Genomic DNA, 19,775 nt, shown 5'->3' on the forward strand with positions numbered 1-19,775 from the left:
TAAAAATCCCCTCTACAACCGACTCAACAAAATAGCCACTCCAGGCTTTCACTGAAGAACTTCCAGGAAAGAAGACTAATTAGCTTCTGAGGTGGCCCATCTTATGTATAAGATGGCATGATTGTTAGGACAATTTTTTTTCTTCCATCAATTCCAAATTTGCCATCTTTTTCAATGCCCAGATCTCTTGACTCTTAGTCCAATGCTCTTTCCACAACAAGATACCTTTCACCAAACTGACCATCTCTACTTGAAACATGGGATACCTAAAGGTTGACTGCTTTTTAGGAAATGTACACAAATGGGCACACAGGCTCAAAGAGGGAACATATGCAGACTGACTGCCAGAATAGCAATTCTGTTTACTTGATAACACCACAAAAATATTAATAGCTTTTCTGCAGAACCACTTTAAGTTCTAGTTGGTTTTGTCCATAATCAGGACCTTCTGAATGAAGATAGAAAACAGTTATCACAAAGTCCTTTCATTGCTAAATTTAAGAACCTAGAGCTAGAAAGTGACATTGAGACCACGAAATTGAAAACTCTTATTTTTCAGATGACAAAATGGACCCCAAGAGGTTCATAAACTTACCTAACATAAGTTATTCTGAAAAAAAGATGTGTTCTTTATGTTTTCATCCACCTTTTATCACCATTATTATCATCTGCAAGCATTTGATTCTCTATTTCCAGTAGTGAGGGTCCCTTGGATAGGTGAAATTCATTCTCTCTCATTCCCTCTAATTCTCTCTCTCTCTCACACACACACACACATTCTGATCTGTAGTGGGTTATGTTATAGTGGGTTCTGGTGATTGTCTCTTCATATTTTTCCTATCCTTCTTTTCAAACTCTGCAAGGTCAGGAATCATATATTCTACTCTATGGGCAATTTTCCCACTGTCACCAGGGAATCGAGTGGTCTACAAATAGCAGATGCTCAGTAGGAATATCTTTCCTGTGATGATGATGGTGACTTTATAAATGTAGCCCACCATCAATGTCTCTATGTAGATGAGTACATTAGCACACCAGACTTGTGACAAACAGGGGTGACACCATTTGATCCAGGTACTCACTTCTGTTGCAACATTCTGATTTGCTCCATTTTCCAGCAGAAATTTAACAACTTCCAAGTGATTTTCTTGTGCTGCCATGTAAAGGGGTGTAAAGCCTTTCTGTGAGCCAAGAAAAGAAATCATTATGGACATTCAAGTAAGACCCTCCACCAGTCTCTCTTTGAAGCAGGGATGAGGAGAAGCTTGCCTTGAATTCTATTTCATTAAGTTCCAAGAAAGGCTCTTCCTTTTGGGCCTATAGTTGCAAAAATGCACAATAATCATGAGATTTGAACCAAAGCCCTCCCATCTTCAGGTCCAGAGCTCTATTCCCTAAGCTACCTAATTGCATCTAGTGATACAATCTTTAAAGAGGAGAGCATGGGCATCACTTTTGTTTTTTTTTATCTGCTTTCTATATATCTGTTAGTTGTTTTTTTTTGCTCATCCTCCTCTTCCTCATTTCATCTTTCTCTTTCACCTAGCCATAGCTAAAGTAAGGTTTATTTTTTTAAATTTGATTTTATGTTGATTGTTGAAAAACAAATGTTTCCATATTTCTTTCTCTTAGAAAAATAGACAATTAATCTAATTTGCTTTTTATTGCTTTGTCCCTAAACCATCCCTATAGAAAAGCAGAATCTCTGTTTTAAAATCTTTAAGAGCACAAGAGATTTGCAATTCTCTTCCACACAGGGAAATTCAGGCCTCTTTTTAGGGCAAGAGGTGATTGTTTCAATCACATTAGGCAATGATGGCAAACCTATGGCATGGGTGCCAAAGATGGCATTCAGAGCGCTCTCTGGGGGGACTCATCTGCTCCCCCCCACCTCCCCAAGTTCATGACTAGAAAGGCAGAGGGTCTTGGAGGGAGCTGCTCCCCTCCCCCTCTCCACCACACCTGATGACATTTTTCACATGCCCCACCCTTCTATCCTTCTTCTTAGCCCAGGACTATAAAGAATGGAGATGACATTCTCTGGACTGTTGTGAGGAATGTTTTCCCATCACTGATGTCGGCAAATGGGACAAAGTCCTAGCTGATTTGCCCTATTTACAACTCTAGTATTTCCCTGCCCCTAGCTCATCCTATCAACCCACTGTGATGGGGCCCATGGTGATCTAGCTCTGGCATGCTCAGAAAATTGAGATTTAAAGTTCACAGAACATCATAAGAATGGTTACTCAGAAATCCTTTGCTGTTATAATTCCCACTAGAGACACAATTAAAGATATATATTTATTTGAGCAAGACCTCATGAGCACATAATTGGGTAAGAAAAACAGAAAAATAATCAAAGAAAGCTACTTCCCATCAGTCAGTCACAACATGACTTGGTTTCTTGAAAAGAAATATATTACCTGAGACTGTGCATTGACATTTGCTCCATAGTTGACAAGTTCCCGGACCACTTCATCCTGACCTGCTAGGGCAGCAATGTGCAAGGCTGTGTTCCCCTTCTGAAACACATCATGGATGGGAAGGGCAAAGGTCATTTACCATACAGACATCACAAATGACTCCTCAAATATATTTGGACAGAGAAGTCAGGTAGATGATCTCTAGGGTGCCTTCCGCTTCTAAAATTCTATGAGTCTAGGAAGAGAGGGTTCAATTCAGTTTCTTCATGGGAGGATAGAGTTGTGTGTGTGTGTGTGTGTGTGTGTGTGTGTGTGTGTGTCCAGCACTCCTCTTGGACAGAGATGCTCCTGTTCCTGGCTTGACAAACAGTCATCATTTCTCCAGATGCCCACTGCTTGGATAAGCCCACAAGGATGTTTTCCTCAGGTCCCTCTTGCTGTCTTGTCTGTCTGTGGTTCTGCTTGAGGATAGTATGTGCGTAGGACCCCCAGCCGAGCCTGACCAACCAAAAAGAATAGGCCGCCAGTTCCTGTGGTCTCAGCACTCAGGCTTGGGGAAATACCCATAACAAATACAAAAAAAAATTTTTAAATCACGCCTAAGTGAAGGCTAAAGAGAATAGGAAAGTTTTTTGGGGGGGACAAATAAGGGGGAGAAAAGAAAGGAAAAGAACAAAGACATGAGGTTTGGGAGAGCTTATGGGCTTCAGATTATATGGAGAAAATTGGAGCAGAGGGAGAACCTAAGAAATGAGAAATGAAAATGTTAAAGGAAATTATAAAGGAGGGGGAAAAACAAAAGAAAGAAGAAAGTGTGAACTGATTATAATGAGAACAAATGAAATAGGGAAGAATTAGCCAAATGAGGGAGGAAAAGATGCCAGGGAATGAATAGTGGAAGCAAAAGAGGAAGGCAATGAGAATTTAGAGAGAAATTTTCTTTAAGAATAAAGAGAGATAATAGAGAGATCAGAAAGTCATGTAGGATCCAAGAAAGAGACAGTAATTTTCTTTTCTCTCTCTCTCTCTCTCTCTCTCTCTCTCTCTCTCTCTCTCTCTCTCTCTCTCTCTCTCTCTCTCTTTAATTCTTTTGCTTGCCCTGAAACAGTCCTGGGTATATTTAAAAAATATTAAAAGGCAGAAGAGAGACTAGTAGACATTGCTTGCTGAGCAGTGATGAAAGTCAAGGAAAAACCAGCAGGCCTGCCTGCCTGTGGACTTTTCCTCCTCTAATGTGAATCCCATGGGAACATTCTAGATAACACAGTGAATAAAGTGCTGGGCCTGGAGTCAGGAAAGCCTGAATTCAAATCCTGCCTCAGACACTTATTAGCTGTGTGTAAATCATGTAATGTCTGTCTGCCTCTTTTCCCTCACCTATAAGATGAGGATAATAATGATAGCGGTCTCATAGCAAAGAGTTAAATGAGTTAATATAAATGTAAAGTGCTTTGCAAACATTTAAATCATAATTAAATAAATATCTCCTATTCTCCAGGGAGGCTGGATCACCACCACCCATTCGAACCCCTGAGGATGTAGCCTCAGGATAGGAATGTTGGACTTGTCCATTCTTGTGACTCCCAGGCAGCCCTAGAAGCAACCATACCCGAGCTCATTCAATCACTAAGCAATTTAAGTAGTGGAGGGGTGTTCTGACTTCATTCTTTACAGCTCATATATAGTGTGTGGATTTTAGCCAGCAGTCACCTAAATACTTAATTGATCACCAGAAACTTAGGACCATATGAGCAAGGGACTCAAACAAAGGTCCACCAGTTATCCATATAGTATTTAGAGACTCTTCTGTATAGAGGACAGAGAAGTATCAAAAGATTTGCAAGAGGCTTCGTGTGTATGTATATCCATCACTTCTTTTTTTTTAATCCGTATATAGAAGGTGAATGAAGATAAATTTCATTGAAGGGTCAGTGAGTCTTAAAACTATGCTTCCCCTCCAATCACCTCATCTAAGCCTTCCCATTATCTTTCTTTGCATCAATTAGCTGGGAGGGTGAAGAGGGTCTGGTGAGATATACTTTAACTGCTTACACACAGTAGGTGCTCAATAAATGTTTGCAAGGGCTGATGGGTTCAAGGTTGGGGAGTCAGTCAGTTTGGGGATGAAAGAGCACTGTACTGTACCCCTTGGACCCCATCCCACTCAGACTCCTCTGTGGACAGGAACAGTGATACCCTGGGAGGTAAGCCCAGGCATGGTTCTTCCTTTCATGAGAACTGGTCTTCTCTTTGACTTTTTTCATGGGGGTTCCCAATCCATCAGCAAAAAGGTCCTCCCCCAACCCAAAGAAGTCAGTGTTAAGACCTGAATAAACAGAGGCTTATTAATGATTTTCAATAGGAGTTCAAGCTCGGGATTTCTTTTTCCTATAAAAGGTTTTGGCTCTTGCTGGAGGCTCACTTGCTATCCCAAGTGGAACTGGTCTGTTGGCCAACAGCATCTCTAGAAATCAGGGCATTGAGAGAAAGTGGAGTTTATACCCTTTTCTCCATCTGGGATGGAAGAGGAGAGCCTGGGTCTGACCAGCAGACTAGCAGTTTCAAGGCAAATCCACTCTCTATTATACACAGAGTGGATATTTGCCGGGAAGAGCCGGGGAACTTTGGCAAGTGGACGATATGGAGCCAGTGAGGGTCCTGGGCCACACCAGGACTCAGTGGTGCTGAGACACCCTTGGGGGAGGAACAAAAGCAATGGGAGGGAAGACACTGGGAAATCGACTTACCCCCAAGACATTCTGCATGTGCTCAAGGACAAGCTCGCCCTACCCCTAGATCAGGGGGAGGGTCGCAGGGGGAGGGGCGTGCTAGCGGTTCTTCTTTCTCTGCTTGATCTTTCAGGCTGAGGTAACAGCTGCCCTTGAAGGAGCCAGGAAAAATTATTTAGCTGTATTTTGATGCACAAAAATACCCCGTTTCTCCGCTTGTAGGGAGTCAAGAGAGCTTGTGGAAGGGAGGAGGGTCGGCAGTTGGTGCTGAGTGGATGGAAATGGAGGAGGGGGAGCCTCCTGTGGAGATTAATAAAGGTGATGAGGAGCACAGCCCCGAGCTGCCTTCTGTCTTCATGGACAGCCCCAGAGCCACCAGGGAGATGTCTCTCTGCTCCTATGGGGGTATGGGATGGAAGGGAGGATGCAGACGCTTCACATTAAAATAAAAAAAATACTAATCATGGCTTATGGGCATATTGGGTGGGTTGTAATTTTTTAGGTATTTTAAAATTATTTTTTCAATTACGTGTAGAAACAATTTTTCACAATTGTTTTCTGACATTTTGCGATTCAAGTGGTCATTCTTTTCATTTACGTAATGCCACTGGGATGCTGCATGTTTGGAAATCTGTCCTGACTGGGATAATTATTTCCCAGAGATTCCACTTCTCCCCCATCATTGCCCCTCCTGTCTTTTGCATGAAATTCCAAAACCCACTTGGGAAATATCTATAAATGAAGAGGGACACACCAAGTGCTTGCTTGTAAAAACAACCATCTAAAGGGAAATGCAGAGGTGGTCCAAAATGTCTTTGCAGCTCTTGGGGACCAGCCAGGGTGAGTCTCCCTCTCTGGTGTCTCAGAGCCTTGTTGCAGAGACTTGCCTTCTGCATTCCAAGGCAGGTGATGGCATCAGAAGAGGGAAAAACATTACCTTTTTTAAAAATCCCACAGAAGGGATACAAAGGAAACAATTTAAATTGGCCACAGAGTTTGGGGAAAACTACCTCACAAATTTTTAAAAAACCATCCCCAAACCTTGTGGATCTGGATGACAAGGTTCTTTTACGCTTTCTGCGAATGACATGAAAATTACAGAATTTTACCTCAAAGAGATGATTCCATCGTCACAATATTTTGCTGGCTCCCTTCATAACCATAAATTATACCCTCTTCTCTCTAGTGCTGTTCTGGGCTCTCTGCACTAAAGGCGACAAAATGTTTGCCGCCTAATACTGCTGCCTGCGAAGCCATTTAATATAGAGCAAAGCTAAAAAATAAGATGCAGGTGGGGAAACTGGAGGAGAAAAAAAATCAAAGAGAAAAATCTGAAAGGAAGGAAGAGGAAAGGTGAGGCGGGAGAAAAGGGAACTCAACAGAGACAGTATTGTGGAAACCCAAGTTACTTTGTTTTTCTGAAGTTGCCTGTGTGAATGAAGCATGACTATGGAGTAATGAAAGTGAACCCACAAGACAGACACACACACACACAAATTATTTTCATTACTTTATAGTCACCCTTCCCCTTATTCCATTCCTGAATTGATAATGTAAATCAGTGTTTAGGGTCTACTGAATTCTGGAAACCCCTCTTGGTACTGTTACATCTCTCTTGGACATCAAGATCTATTAACATATTCCAAATTTCTGCTATGATAATTCTCTGATAGAATGGAAGCTCCTTAAGGGTGTGTCTCAGGTTTTGTCTTTGCATTCCCAGCACTTAACATAATGCTTGGTATAGAGGAACGTTTAATAAATTCGTATAGATTGACTGAAAAGAAAATTGTGCCTAGGGTGTCTAGAAGGGGAATGGGGGAAGGTGTATGTTTGACAAGAAAGGTCTTGGTAGAGAAAGAGAAATAACTAGGGACTGGGTTTCTGGGAACAATAAGAGGTTCTTTACTCTATTCTTCTCCAGAAAAATAGGCCAGTCAAGGGCCCTGAAAAAAACAAAAAATCAAAACATGAGACCACGAGGAAAAGGCTTCAGATTTCCATTTAAAATCTAGGTAAACAAATAATTTGGAGGATAATACAACACACACATGGCTCCTGAACTCTGCTCAGATTTTGTGGTGACATGAGTGTGGTTCTTGTAGGTTCCCCCATTTCTATTAATGTGAGGAATTCAGAGAAGCAATATTATAGACCATAAAGGCTAATGGTAATTCCACTCAAACAAAAAAGGACTACCTCATGAGCACCTGAACTACATGGATTGTTATCAGGCATGTTGTATTAGCTAAAGAGACAGCAATCCTGATTTTTCTATGATGTCCCCAGGTCCTCCATGACTCACCTTCGTTGTTGTTTCTAAAACGATTTCCTTATGCAGAAGCTCAACCACCATTTTCACATGGCCTTCTTTCGAAGCCAGATGTAAACCATTCAACCCATTCTGAAAAGAATAGAACAGTCAGTCAGATTAAGTTCTTGCTGCTATTTGTAGTTGTGGCAGGGAAAGCCTGAGAAGTTTGAAGGATTGGGGGGCAAAGAATTTTAGTAACTGTGGAGTAAAATGAGACATAGTTATAGATCAGGGCCATTCCACAATGGCTTTTCATATCTTCCCTCTTTTCCTTCCTTCCTTCCTTCCTTCCTTCCTTCCTTCCTTCCTTCCTTCCTTCCTTCAATCAATACTGTGTATTGGTTCCAGAGCAGAAGAATGGTAAGGGCTAGGCAATGAGGGTTAAGTGACTTGCCAAGGGTCACACAGCTAGAAAGTATCTGAGTTCAAATTTGAACCCAGGACCTCCCACCTCTAGGTCTGGCTCTCAATCCACTGAGCCACCTTAGCTGCCCTGTAGTATTTATATTTTCTATTCTCATTTAGCAATAAATTTAGGAATACAGGGGGTAGTAAAGAAAGATAAGACTGTGAATTTCACTGCTATGAGGCATGATGATCAAAAAGTGACTTTTGATCTTATATTTCACTATAGCTACAACTAGGGCAATACAACAAGTGCTTTGCCCCGGGATTCCAAAATTTAAAGGATGGTTGACAGTGCTTACAATCCTTCGGAGGACTGTAACATAGAAATAACTGACTTTAGCACATAGCAAGAAGAATTCATTAGAATGAAGGTGATGCACCAGTGCACTGATGGGTGTCTCTCCTCCAAGCCCCAACTGATTTGTTTTTAAAAGTTGATGCAATGGTATGTTTCCCCCTGGCTTGCTGCAGGCACTAACTCTCCTGGTTCCAGCTCTGTAACTGGCACTAACACACCTCACTGGAATGGCTATGTTCCAAATACACTGGACAGCAGCCTCAGACCAGGGAAAGAAAGGATTAGGGAACATCAGGGCCTGAATAAACCATTCTCAGGGAGACATAAATGTTCTGTAAAACAGAAATTCTGAAATCAAACCAAGAGTGAACTAAACCTGACTATACAGCTTTAAGTATACTAATCATTCAGTAGTTTCAATTGTGTCTGATTCTTCATGACCCTATTTAGGGTTTTCTTGGCAAAGATACTGAAGTGGTTTGCCATTTCCATCTCCAGCTCATTTTGCAGGTCCAGAAACTGAGGCCAACAGGATTAAGTGACTTGCCCAGAGTCACACAGCTGGTAAGTGTCTGAGGCTAGATTTGAACTAGACTTCCTGACTCCAGGTCCATTAGACCTTACCCATTTAAGTTCACTAGAGTTCTTAAAAGATCTCTGCTTTTGCCTGTGTGAGCACTCTCTTTTCTGACATAGATCCCAGCACCTATGGGTTTTATAATTCTAAGACTTTGGTTATGATTGAAAATTTTGTCTCCCTACTATTAGTCTTATAATGGATCTTTCCAAGCAGTTGGGCTAGTCATTGAATGACAGAAACTAAGACTGTGTGGCCTTTATGCAGGAGGGCAATGGAAAGAGATGTGGTTAGAATGGGATTGAATGTGGCTTGGAAAGTATGGAGCAAAAAGCTGTGCTAAAGTAGGGACACTTTTTTTGGTTTTTATTGGAAGGAGGCCAGAACTTAGCAGCAGAAGACCTACATTTAAGTTGTAAATCTGCCATTTACTTGGCATGGAACCATGATCTTCTGAACTTCAGATTCCTTATCTGTAAAATGGGAACATCAGTACTTGTATTACCCACTTCACGGGACTTTTGTCAGGAAAGTGCTTTGCTAGAGCTTAAAGCTCTCTAGAAATGAATATATTTTTGAAAGACAGTTTGGAAAGCTTTACCTACTTCACAGCTGTCTCCTTGGCCAGTCTGGCTCTCCCAGAGAACACAAAACAGTTGGTTTTTTTCCCAGCATGTCTGGAAGGACAATAAGAACTTTACTCTGCTACCTCTACTCAAAAAAGTCTCCCAATATCCCTTAAATCATTTGTACTTGAAAGTGAATGAATTTATTAACTTAAAGCTAGCTTAGACCAGATTGTGACAGGGGAGAAGATGGAAAGAACATAAGATCATGAGATAGGGGAAGGAATCTGAAAGGAGAAGATAATGGAAGATTTTTTTTAAACCCTTACCTTCCATCTTGGAGTCAATACTGTGTATTGGCTCCAAGGCAGAAGAGTGGTAAGGGCTAGGCAATGGGGCTTAAGTGACTTGCCCAGGGTCACACAGCTGGGAAGTGTCTGAGGCCAGATTTGAACCTAGAACCTTCCATCTCTAGGCCTGGTTCTCAATCCACTGAGCTACCCAGCTGCCCCAATGGAAGATCTTTAAAGGATCAGAGTCCTAGAGTGAGAAGGTCCTTCAGAGGTCATCAACTTGATCCCATATCCAATTAAGAATCCTCTTTGCAACATTCCTGACAAGGAGTTACCTAGCTATTGCTTAAATATGTCCAATGATAGAGAACTTGCTCTCTTCTGAGACAGCCTCTTCCACTCCTGGATGACTCTCATTGTTAAGAAGATTTTCCTCATATTGAACTGAAATGTGCCTGTCTGCAATGCAGTCAATGTTCCTCTGGGATAAAAAAAAAGACCAAGTCTAACCCTCTTCTGCAAAATAGTTTTTCATATAGTTGAAGACAGAGGCCATGTTCTCCTGAGTCTTGCCTAGATTAAATAGTCCCAGTTCCATCATTGTTTTAGTCAATGACTCACTAGCCAAGGCACATGATCAGCTCAGCTATTTCCTCTATACCCAAGATGACAAACCTATGGCTCAGGTGCCAAAGATGGCATGTAGAGTGCTCTCTGTGGACATGCACACTGCTGCTGCTGCCCTCCACCAGTGTTTGTTACTAGAAAGGCAGAAGTACCCAGGCAGAGCTGCTCCACTCCCCCTCTACACCATACCTGAGATCATTTTTTCACATTACCTGCCCTTCTGCCCAGTAGCCCAATGAGACCACATAAGGGGTAAGGTGGGTGACTCACAGGCAGCAGAGCTGGAGGGGGGCAGAGTACTCATGCCACTACCCTCCCCCTCTTCACCTGCACTAAGGACATTCCTCACATGACCCGCCCCTCTACCCAGCAGCCTAATGGGATAACTTCCTCCCTCCCCTGTGTAGGGTATGGGGGGTTGCTCTCAGCACTGGGGGAAACCAGGACAGGACAGTCTCTAAATGGTTCATCATCACTGCTCTATACTCTCAACCTTACATATCCCAGTGCCACCACTCCCAATCTCGGTCTTCTCCTCTTCTTTGGAATTCCATTTACTTGTTAACAAATTCTCCCTTATTCTTTATCTCTTCTTATTATGCTTCCCCCATTAACTGAAACACAACTTTTCCCTGAGAGCTCTTTATGGTTGACAACATTTTAACATTAGTGGCTCATTTTCCTACTTTCCCTGACTCTCAGGACAGGAAGTTGGCATACTCCTTTCCCCTACTACCAATTCTAAACCCCTGCTCTGTTACTATCATTCAACCATATCAACCTAAAGTTATGTCATCCAAGTGTACCAGTTTCTCTATGCTTGTCACCATCATTATCAGCCTCTTGGTTGCTTTCCCACCTACGCCATAATCTTTCCCCCTATACTTTCCCTTGTTGCTATCCTTGAAGACCTCAGAATTGACACTGATGAGAAACATCTTTACAACACTTTCACACATTCTCTTGGACTTAAATGACTTCCATTTCCACTCTCCATCAGTTACCCAGTACAATGTAGCCCCATAGACCTTTCCATCACCAGAAACTTGCTCCATTCTTAAGGTTCCAATCTCTGAAATGCTCTTCTCTGGCTACATTCTCTTACAAGGTACTGTACATATTATATCTTGAGGACTTAGCACAGTGTCTTCCAAAGAGATAGCAACGGGCCTATGGTTTCACTGGTACATTCCGCTGGAAGATGAAACTATTTCTATTAAGGCAGATGGGTACTTTCTTGGCAACTTATAATCATAGGGAGTTCCCTAGGGCACTGAGATAGTAAATGATGAGTTGGGGTCATATAGGCAGTGTTAGACATGAGATTGGAAACGAGGTCTTCCTGACTCCAGGCAGTTTCTCTAACCATTTTACTATCTTGCTTCTTAGTCTCACATATATAGGGAGAAGCTTAATTTATATTCATTGAAATCAAATGACAGTGCTTTCAAGTTTCTTTTCTAACCCTCTTGCCCTAGGCTACAGACACTGCAGCCTTAGTGACCTGAAACATGGCACCCACAAGAAAGGATTTGACCAGGTCAGAGGAGAAGGAGAATACCTCATGTGCCCGAACACCATATTTCTAGTAACAAACCCCAAGAGCACAGGAAAGCTCTTAAAAATGAAAGCTTTAGGGGTAGCTGTGTGGTTCATTGGATAGAGACCAGAAGATCTGGATTCAAATCTGTTCTCAGACATGCTTTTTTAAAATCCTTACCTTCCTTCCATCTTGAAATCAATACTGTGTACTGGATCCAAGGCAGAAGAGTGGTAAGGGTTAGGCAATGGGGGTTAAGTGACTTACCCAGGTCACACAGCTGAGAAGTGTTTGAATCCAAATTTGAACCCAGGACATCCCATTTCAGGCTGGCTCTCAGGCTACCCACCAAGCTAGAGGGAACTAGCTGCCCCCCTCACCAGACACTTTCCAGCTGTGGGACCCTGGGCAAGTCATTTAACCCCTATTGCCTAGCCCTTAGCATTCTTTTGCTTTGGATCCAATACTTAGCATTAACCAGTGCAAGATTTTTCTCAGAGTAACATTAGTATAATAATAATAATAGCTAATATTTATATAGTGACTAACATGTGCCAGATACTGTTCTAAGAACTTTGTGAATATTATTTCATTTTGTCTTCACAACACGCTGGGAGGGAGGTACTATTCTTATCCTCATTTTACAAATGAGGAAACTGAGGAAGACAGAGGTTAAATGCCTTGCATTTAACACACAGCTAGTAAGGTATCTTTGGTCATATTTGAACTCAGGTCTTCCTGACTCCAGGCCACAGTGCCACTTAGCTGCCCCATCAGTTTAATAAATATCAGAAGAATCTCCTTCCTTTTAAGAATTTGATTTTAATAGAATACTATTATGCCAAAAAATGACAAACAAGATGATCACTAAAAAGATCCTGGAATGACTTATATGAAGTGATGCAAAGTAAAGTGAGCAGGCCCAGACCACTATACACAGTAACAACAGTAACATATGATGGTTAGCTGTGAATGACTTAACTCTATTAACAAGGCAAGGATCTAGGACAATTCATGACGAAAAATGATATCCACCACCAAAAAGGCACAGACGAAGTCCAAATGCAGTCTGAAACCTACCATTCATCACTTTATTTACTCCATACATTTTCCTTTAGTGTAAGCAATATGTGTCTTGTTTCATAACATAATGAACAGAGAATATGTATTATATGATAATATATGTACAATCTATATCATATTATCCACCTTCTTGGGGAGTGTGAATGGTAAGGGAGGGAAAAAAGAATGAGGCATAGATTTGTGGACAAAGCTAATGAAAGAATGTATTATAGTTTATTCCATATTTATAGCCAATCATATGTATTATTGTTGCTATATATTGAAAAACAAATAAATGGTAATCCCCAAAACCTAATTTTTGCACCAGGGATCCAATGACATCTCTTCCACAATTGCCCCTTGAACTCAATGAAGCTGACCATTCTCCAGGGATGGCAATGTGGCAAGAGCCCTGGCCTCCAAGCTGGAAGACCTGGGTTTGGGTCCTGATTCTTACGTTCCATTGCTTGGGAAAACGACTTGTCCTTTCTGGGCCTCATATGGAAAATAAAAGGGTTAAATCAGAATGATGTCTAAGATCCCTTCTGGCTCAAGCATCCTGGGATTCTGCAGCTGATGCGCCAGCAGGGATCCTTCTGCAGTCAACTGGGCCCTAGAAGGAAATGCTTGAGCAGCTGTTGCAGTCTGGGCCGAGCCGGATAGCCTCTGCAACTCCACTGAATTGCAACTTAGCACCCAGGCTGTCACTGTTTTTCTTATAAACCCTCCCCAGGGCCACTGAGCTAGGCATTCACTATACACCATGCTCCCCATCGAAGCTGGGGAGCAGTCAGACATTGAAGGACAACTCTGGATGCTTCCTGTGACTGTTCCTGCTTTGGCAGGAGAAACTATTGTTCAAATCTTGATCAGAAAACCTGGATTTGCTTTCTGGCCACAGTACATTATGGAAGAGACGTAACATAGTTTATACCTGTCCCTTCATTTCACAGGGAGGACACGAAGGCCCCCAGGGGGCCAGAACCCAGGTTTCTCTCATCACAGAACAATACTCTTCTACCACCTGCAATCTGCTTGCTGAGATACTTTCAAGTTTATCGTAGCTGATTTTCAAATCCTCTAATAAAATTCCTATACTTAAGAAATCCCCTTTGGTATAGTTAACAATATATGTTCAGAGAGATCTAATGATAATAACACAATTCATAGTTAAAAGTAGGGTTGGGAGATAGTCTTTGTACCAGAACACCAAAATTTAGAAGGCTTGGAAAGTTACCATAATATACTCTGCTAGCAGCATAGAAATCACTATTGTAATGAATCATCTCTTTGGTTCAACTGACTTTATCTAGATCTCTTTTTCTATTATTTAAAAAAAATGTAAACCCTTATTCTCTGACCTAGTAACAACTCTAAGACAAAAGGGTGAGGGCTAGGCAAATGGAGTTAAGTGACTTGCCCAGGGTCACACAGCTAGAAAGTGCCTGAGGCCAGATTTGAGCCCAGGACCTCCTGTCTCCAGGTCTGGCACTCCATCCATTGTGCCACCTAGCTGCTCCCTTTTTATGTTACTTTCACATCAGGAATAATATAGTTGATTGCAAGGGCACCATTCATGCTTGTTGCTCAGTCATTTTCAGTTGTGTCTGACTCTTGATGACCCATTTGGAGTTTTTAAGCAAAGACACTAGAGTGGTTTGCCATTTCCTTCTCTAGCTCATTTTTTACAAATGAGGAAACTGAGGCAAATAGGGTTAAGTCACTTGCCCAGGGTCAGCCAGTGTCTGAGGCCAGATCTGAACTCAAGAAGAGGAGTCTTCTTGACTCTAGACCCAGCACTTTGTCACTGAGCCACCTGACTGCCCCATGCTGCTTGTCCTGGGTTTATTTCTTGGATGCCAATATTGCTAGTTGTGACCCTAACAATTCAAATTTCTATTGAACTTTAAGGTTTACCAAGGGTTTCCCCCCACAACAGCCTGTGAGGTAGATAGTTGTGAGAATTATTGCCTCCATTTTACAGATGAGGAAAAGAGGCAAGAAGTAATTTATCTATCCACCATGTAAATAACAAAGTCAGGAAGCAAACTTGAATCTGCAGACTCTGGAGTCACAGCTATTTCCACTAAACCCTATTGCCTTCCCATACAGTGTATGAATAAAGTAGTTGAGAGAACATTTATGTAAATTTGTTGTTGTTTAGTCATTTCAATTATGTCTGACTCTGTGACTCCATTTAGAGTTTTCTTGACAAAGATCCTGGAGTGGTTTGGCATTTCCCTCTCCAGCTCATTTTACAGATGAAGAAACAAGGCAAACAGCGTAAAATGACTTGCCCAGGGTCACACAGCTAGCATGTGTCTGAGACCAGATTTGAACTCAGCTGGCTCCAGGGCGTATTAATTCCCTAGAGAGTCCACTGCACCATCATTTATTCATTCTAGTTAGAGGGTAAGCTGTGGTATCAGTTTAAATTTGTTCCCCAAACCAAATTTCCAGAATCACCATCTCTCAGTATTATCCTCTGTTAATTATAAAACAGAGATCTGCATTGGGAAAAAAAAAAAAGAATCATCGACTTTTCTTACTAAGATCTCGGGTCGCAATGCAGATGTTCAGTTGTTTTTGTCTTAGGAATAGTCTCGCCTGGCTGGTAATAGCCTCCTAATAGATTTCCCCATCATTAGTCTCACTCTCAGCACTCACAACTCTTCACACAATTGCCCAAGGAATCTGAGATTCCAAGCCTGTGGGTGTTTCTCCTACTGAGATGGATCATGAATCCTCCATGACTTAGTAAACGGTTGTTCTTGAATCATCATCTTCTCCTCCCACCTCTTCCAAAACAAAAACAGAAAGCTCATCACCTCTTAGTCAGCCTTCTGGAGCTGGACCTCTTTAAATTTAGCCAGCCTTGACCTCCAATTACAGACACTTAGGTTCATTGCCGGATCCGTACTAGGAAGACTTTCCAGTTTGGTAGAACCTGCCAGCATCCATACTTCCCTGGCATACACTTTGAGAACATGGAGTTATGAGCATCATTAGAGGAAGACTTAGTGGAAGCTTACCCTCCCTTGAAAATGCAACATGCTTAGCTTGGCATTCAAGGTCTCCCACATTTTGGCCCCAATAATTACAATCACTCAAACAGCCTACTTTGTGTTGCTGGATTGAATGGAGAAACATCCCGTTGAGGGGAAGCTTGGTGGCTTTGGGTAAGAGTTTTTCCCTTTTGGGGGTCCAGCTTTCCAGTCTTATTTAACAGTATAGTAGTCATCCCCACTTAGTTACAGTTTCATTTTCCTGGTTCCAGGTACTCTAGGTCAACCATGAAACCAAGGTGGGGAGGCAGGAAGGGGGCTACACTTGGTGCAAGGACATGGGCAGGTCAGAACCGTAGGGCAGTGGGGGAAGAAACTTAGGTAGGTAACTGGGTGACAGGGTGGATGGAATGGGGCATAGTTCTCTGGAGGTTTATCCATGGCAGTGGTCTCTCCCAGCATGTCAGTTCTGCTGCTGCTCTCACTTGGTTTGGTCTGGCTTGCTTTTTGTCAGCAGCAGGTGTTCCCTTAGATCTGCATTTTCATCCATCCACAGGAGGGCTTGGAAAGTACCCACAGTGGGGAAGGGGGTAGGAGAATCCAGGAGCCCTATTGTACTCCCATGATTCCATCTACGCTCCAGCCAAAGAGGACCAATAGCTGTTTTCTAGTCTAGCCCTAAGCTAAGCTCTTTCTTTTGCTGTTGGGTACATTGTCTCTCATGCTGGGAACAGTCTAATTTCATGTCCCTTTCTTTATCTCTCTAAAAACCTCCCTTCCTTCAAGGTGATACCTCTCCTATGAAGGGGAAGGAAAGGGAATAAAAGCATGTTTAAAGTGCCTTCTACATGCCAGGCACTAGGCTAAGTACTTCGCAAATAATACTTTGCAAATTTCTATCTCATTTGATCCTCACAACAACCTTGCAAAGTAGGTGTTATTATCCCCATTTTACAGTTGAGGAAACTGAGGCCAACCAGGGTCCTATGTTATTCTATGATGCCTTCCTTTGGTCCCTAGCTAAAAAGGATCCCTCCACCACTGGAGTCATAATGAGCAATTCTGGCTCCCAGGGTAAATAGAACAACAGGTTCTCTTGAATTATCCTTTAAAAAAACAAATCTAATTTGGAGGGGATGGAGTCCTTAAACTTCAAGATTCAAGTCCCATAGAAGTGGGGAGTGAGCAGGGTATTTCTGGTGAGGAGACAGCTGATCTGATGTGATTAGGGGTGTCCGGGAAGAAGATACTGCTACTTTCCTATTTTCACTAAGCATTCTTGTTACTTAGGTGCAAATGCAATTGTTTCCACCTATTGAAGGACTTACAGCTACTGCCAGAAACCTCTATGGTGTGACACTGAAGAAAAACCCTGATTACTCCATCTTGGTTAAGGTTGGAAAATGAGAATTATCTGCCATAACCTATAATTAATCGTTTTCATCCTTCTCTTTTTGACTTTATCACATCCTAACTTGTATTATGGACTTAAAAAAACCCTTTCCTTGGGTCTTAGGATCAGTTCTAAGATAGAAGAGTGGTAAGGACTAGGCAACTAGGGTTAAATGACTTTGCATAGCTCAGAAGTATCTGAAGTCACAGTTGAACCGAGATCCTCCTGACTCTAGACCTTCTCCTCTATCCATTGGGCTACTCAGTTGCCCCTGTATTATGGGCTCTTTGAAACAGGTTCCATGTTTGATTTCATTGTTGTATCCCTAGTGCCTCGTATATTAGTTTGCACACAGTAGGCATTTAATAAGTATCTGCCACGTTGATCCCCAGGCAGCCTGTTTACTAGACTGTCAAGATTAGACAAAATTATAGTGCCATCACAAAGTGGTGAAAAAGTGGGCTGGAAGATTTTTTCTCCCCCACTGGATTTGTAACATTACTAAGGAACAACAAAAAGCTTTAATGCTAAAGACAGTCCATCATTTTAAGACTATTCCAATTAGAAACTGAATATTGCCACAATTTCCCTCTTTCTAAGCTATTAAATTATTAAAATCAGGAGGAATTAGAAGGACAAAAGCTCACTGTAACATCTGTGGGCATGTAACATGCCTGTGTGGACAGACATCAGCTTCAATTTCTCCTTGGCAGATTCTCCGAAGATTAGATCAGAGCAGTGGAAGAGCAATGGATGTGGTTGAGAATTTTGCCCTTCCTTTTAGCAAATGGAGCCTAGAGCTTGGACCAGATCTGCTAAGTTATTCCTCTTGCTGCTGACATGCAGACAGCTCTCCAGGGGAACTGGGTAAAGAAAAATAATTTCTTCCTCAAAACAATAAATGAGGTGGAGAAAATTCTCAAGCGGGAGAGGGGAGTGAATACTATGGCTAAATTAGAAGCCCAGGAGTGCAGGACTTGGGGTCAATGTCACATCATACTGTATGTCTCTCTTTAGAGAGAGGATATTGGCTTACTTGGTTCATTTTCCATTTGACTTCCGAAAGGGAGTCTCTTAAGGCCACTTGGCCCCAGGTGGCCTAATGCCACATAGCACTAGAAACAGTCAAAAAGGTTTTCAGAACTGCAAAGACCTATTGAACTGATGCAGAGTGAAATAAACAGAACCAGGAGAACATTGTACAAGTAACTGAAATATTGTGGAATGATTATCTGTGATAGACTTTGTTACTAGCAGCAATATAATGATTCAGGACCATTTCTTATCTACCTCTAGAGAAAGAACTGTTGGAGTAGAAATACAAATGAAAACATATGATTTATCACTTGCTTATTTGGGTATGTGATTTGGGGTTTGGGTTTTATAAGATCATTCACTGACAAAAATAATAATATGAAAACATGCTATACATGATAATACATGAATAACCCAGCTTGAATTGCTTGTAAATTCTGGGAAAGGGGAGGGAAGAAGAGAGAAAAACAACATGAATCAAATTCTAACCAGAGCCAATGTTGACTGTTCTAGAAACATAGCCTTGGAAAACTTATGTGTAAATTTGTGACTAGGAAAAAAATAAACATAAAATTAAAAAAAAAGAAAAGGTTTTCAGAAACTCCTAAAGAAAAAAAGAAAAAAAAACTCCTATATCCTTTGTGTCAGTTTCCTCAGCTATAAAATAGGGAGAACAATAACACAATCACCCTGATCAAATGAGATAATGTTTATAAAGCATTTTGCAAATACAGCGCTATATAAATGCTAACTATTATCATCAGTTCTATTTGTATTTCATGGAATTAATAAATGCTTGCTGAATGAGCAAAAAAAAAAGAAGAAGAAAAGAAAAAATAATATTCCTGCCAGGTACACCTGGAGTCTACCTTGGCTCCTTTTTCAGGTAAAACATCAGTTCTGAGAAGCAATTTGTCTGATGGAGGGTGGGGAGAAGAGCCCAGCCTGACTGTGTTTCCTTTAACAATTTGCAAGGGGAAAAAACAATAAATCTCATTCAGCCTGAATGATTTAATTTGGAGTGTTTTCCTGTACCAACTGTGAGAAATACCATTGGCAAAACATACCATTTCAGACATTTGTTCTTAGTAAATTATTCCTCTGTTTGGTTCATCTGATTTCCCCTAATTATATTGGCTAATTTCCACATGTGCAAATATGATAGATATGACAGAGGAAATTTAACTCTGATGCCATCAAACAGCAACCAGTCATTCTTTTCAACCAACAGACATCAGGACTCTGAATTTCTCAGAAGAGAGAAAAGACTTCAAAATGTCAAACTACAGCCAGAGTCAATGTTGACTGTTCTAGAAACACATCCAACCTCACATCCGTTCTCTTTATGGTCTTCTGGCTTTTCAGTCAAAAGGAGCCACTAATCTAAGGAGATACTATAGATGAACCTGCACTAAAAGAATCTCTTAAAATATCTGTCACTAGTCAGTGTTGGAGAAACTATAGAAAAAACAGGGACACAAATTCACTGTTGGGAGAGCTAACCA

At 41.5% G+C, this 19,775-nt stretch overlaps 1 protein-coding gene across 11 annotated transcripts in view; it reads right to left on the reverse strand.

Moving 5' to 3' along the window:
- ANK1 (ankyrin 1) overlaps window positions 1–19,775 on the reverse strand; it is a 349,200-nt gene that overhangs the window by 98,982 nt on the left and 230,443 nt on the right. For 10 of the 11 annotated variants that reach the window (XM_056813585.1, XM_056813579.1, XM_056813576.1 and 7 more), the window contains exons 3-5: window positions 7,458–7,556; window positions 2,424–2,522; window positions 1,083–1,181 (exon numbers count right to left, since the gene is read on the reverse strand). In XM_056813585.1, coding sequence (XP_056669563.1) covers window positions 1,083–1,181; window positions 2,424–2,522; window positions 7,458–7,556 — 297 coding nt within the window. Of the gene's footprint in view, window positions 1–1,082; window positions 1,182–2,423; window positions 2,523–5,170; window positions 5,359–7,457; window positions 7,557–19,775 lie in introns of those variants that run through there. The other variant, XM_056813584.1, reaches the window with a different exon arrangement.

The sequence above is a fragment of the Monodelphis domestica genome, chromosome 1 (genome assembly GCF_027887165.1).
Source record: "Monodelphis domestica isolate mMonDom1 chromosome 1, mMonDom1.pri, whole genome shotgun sequence".
NCBI lineage: Eukaryota > Metazoa > Chordata > Mammalia > Didelphimorphia > Didelphidae > Monodelphis > Monodelphis domestica.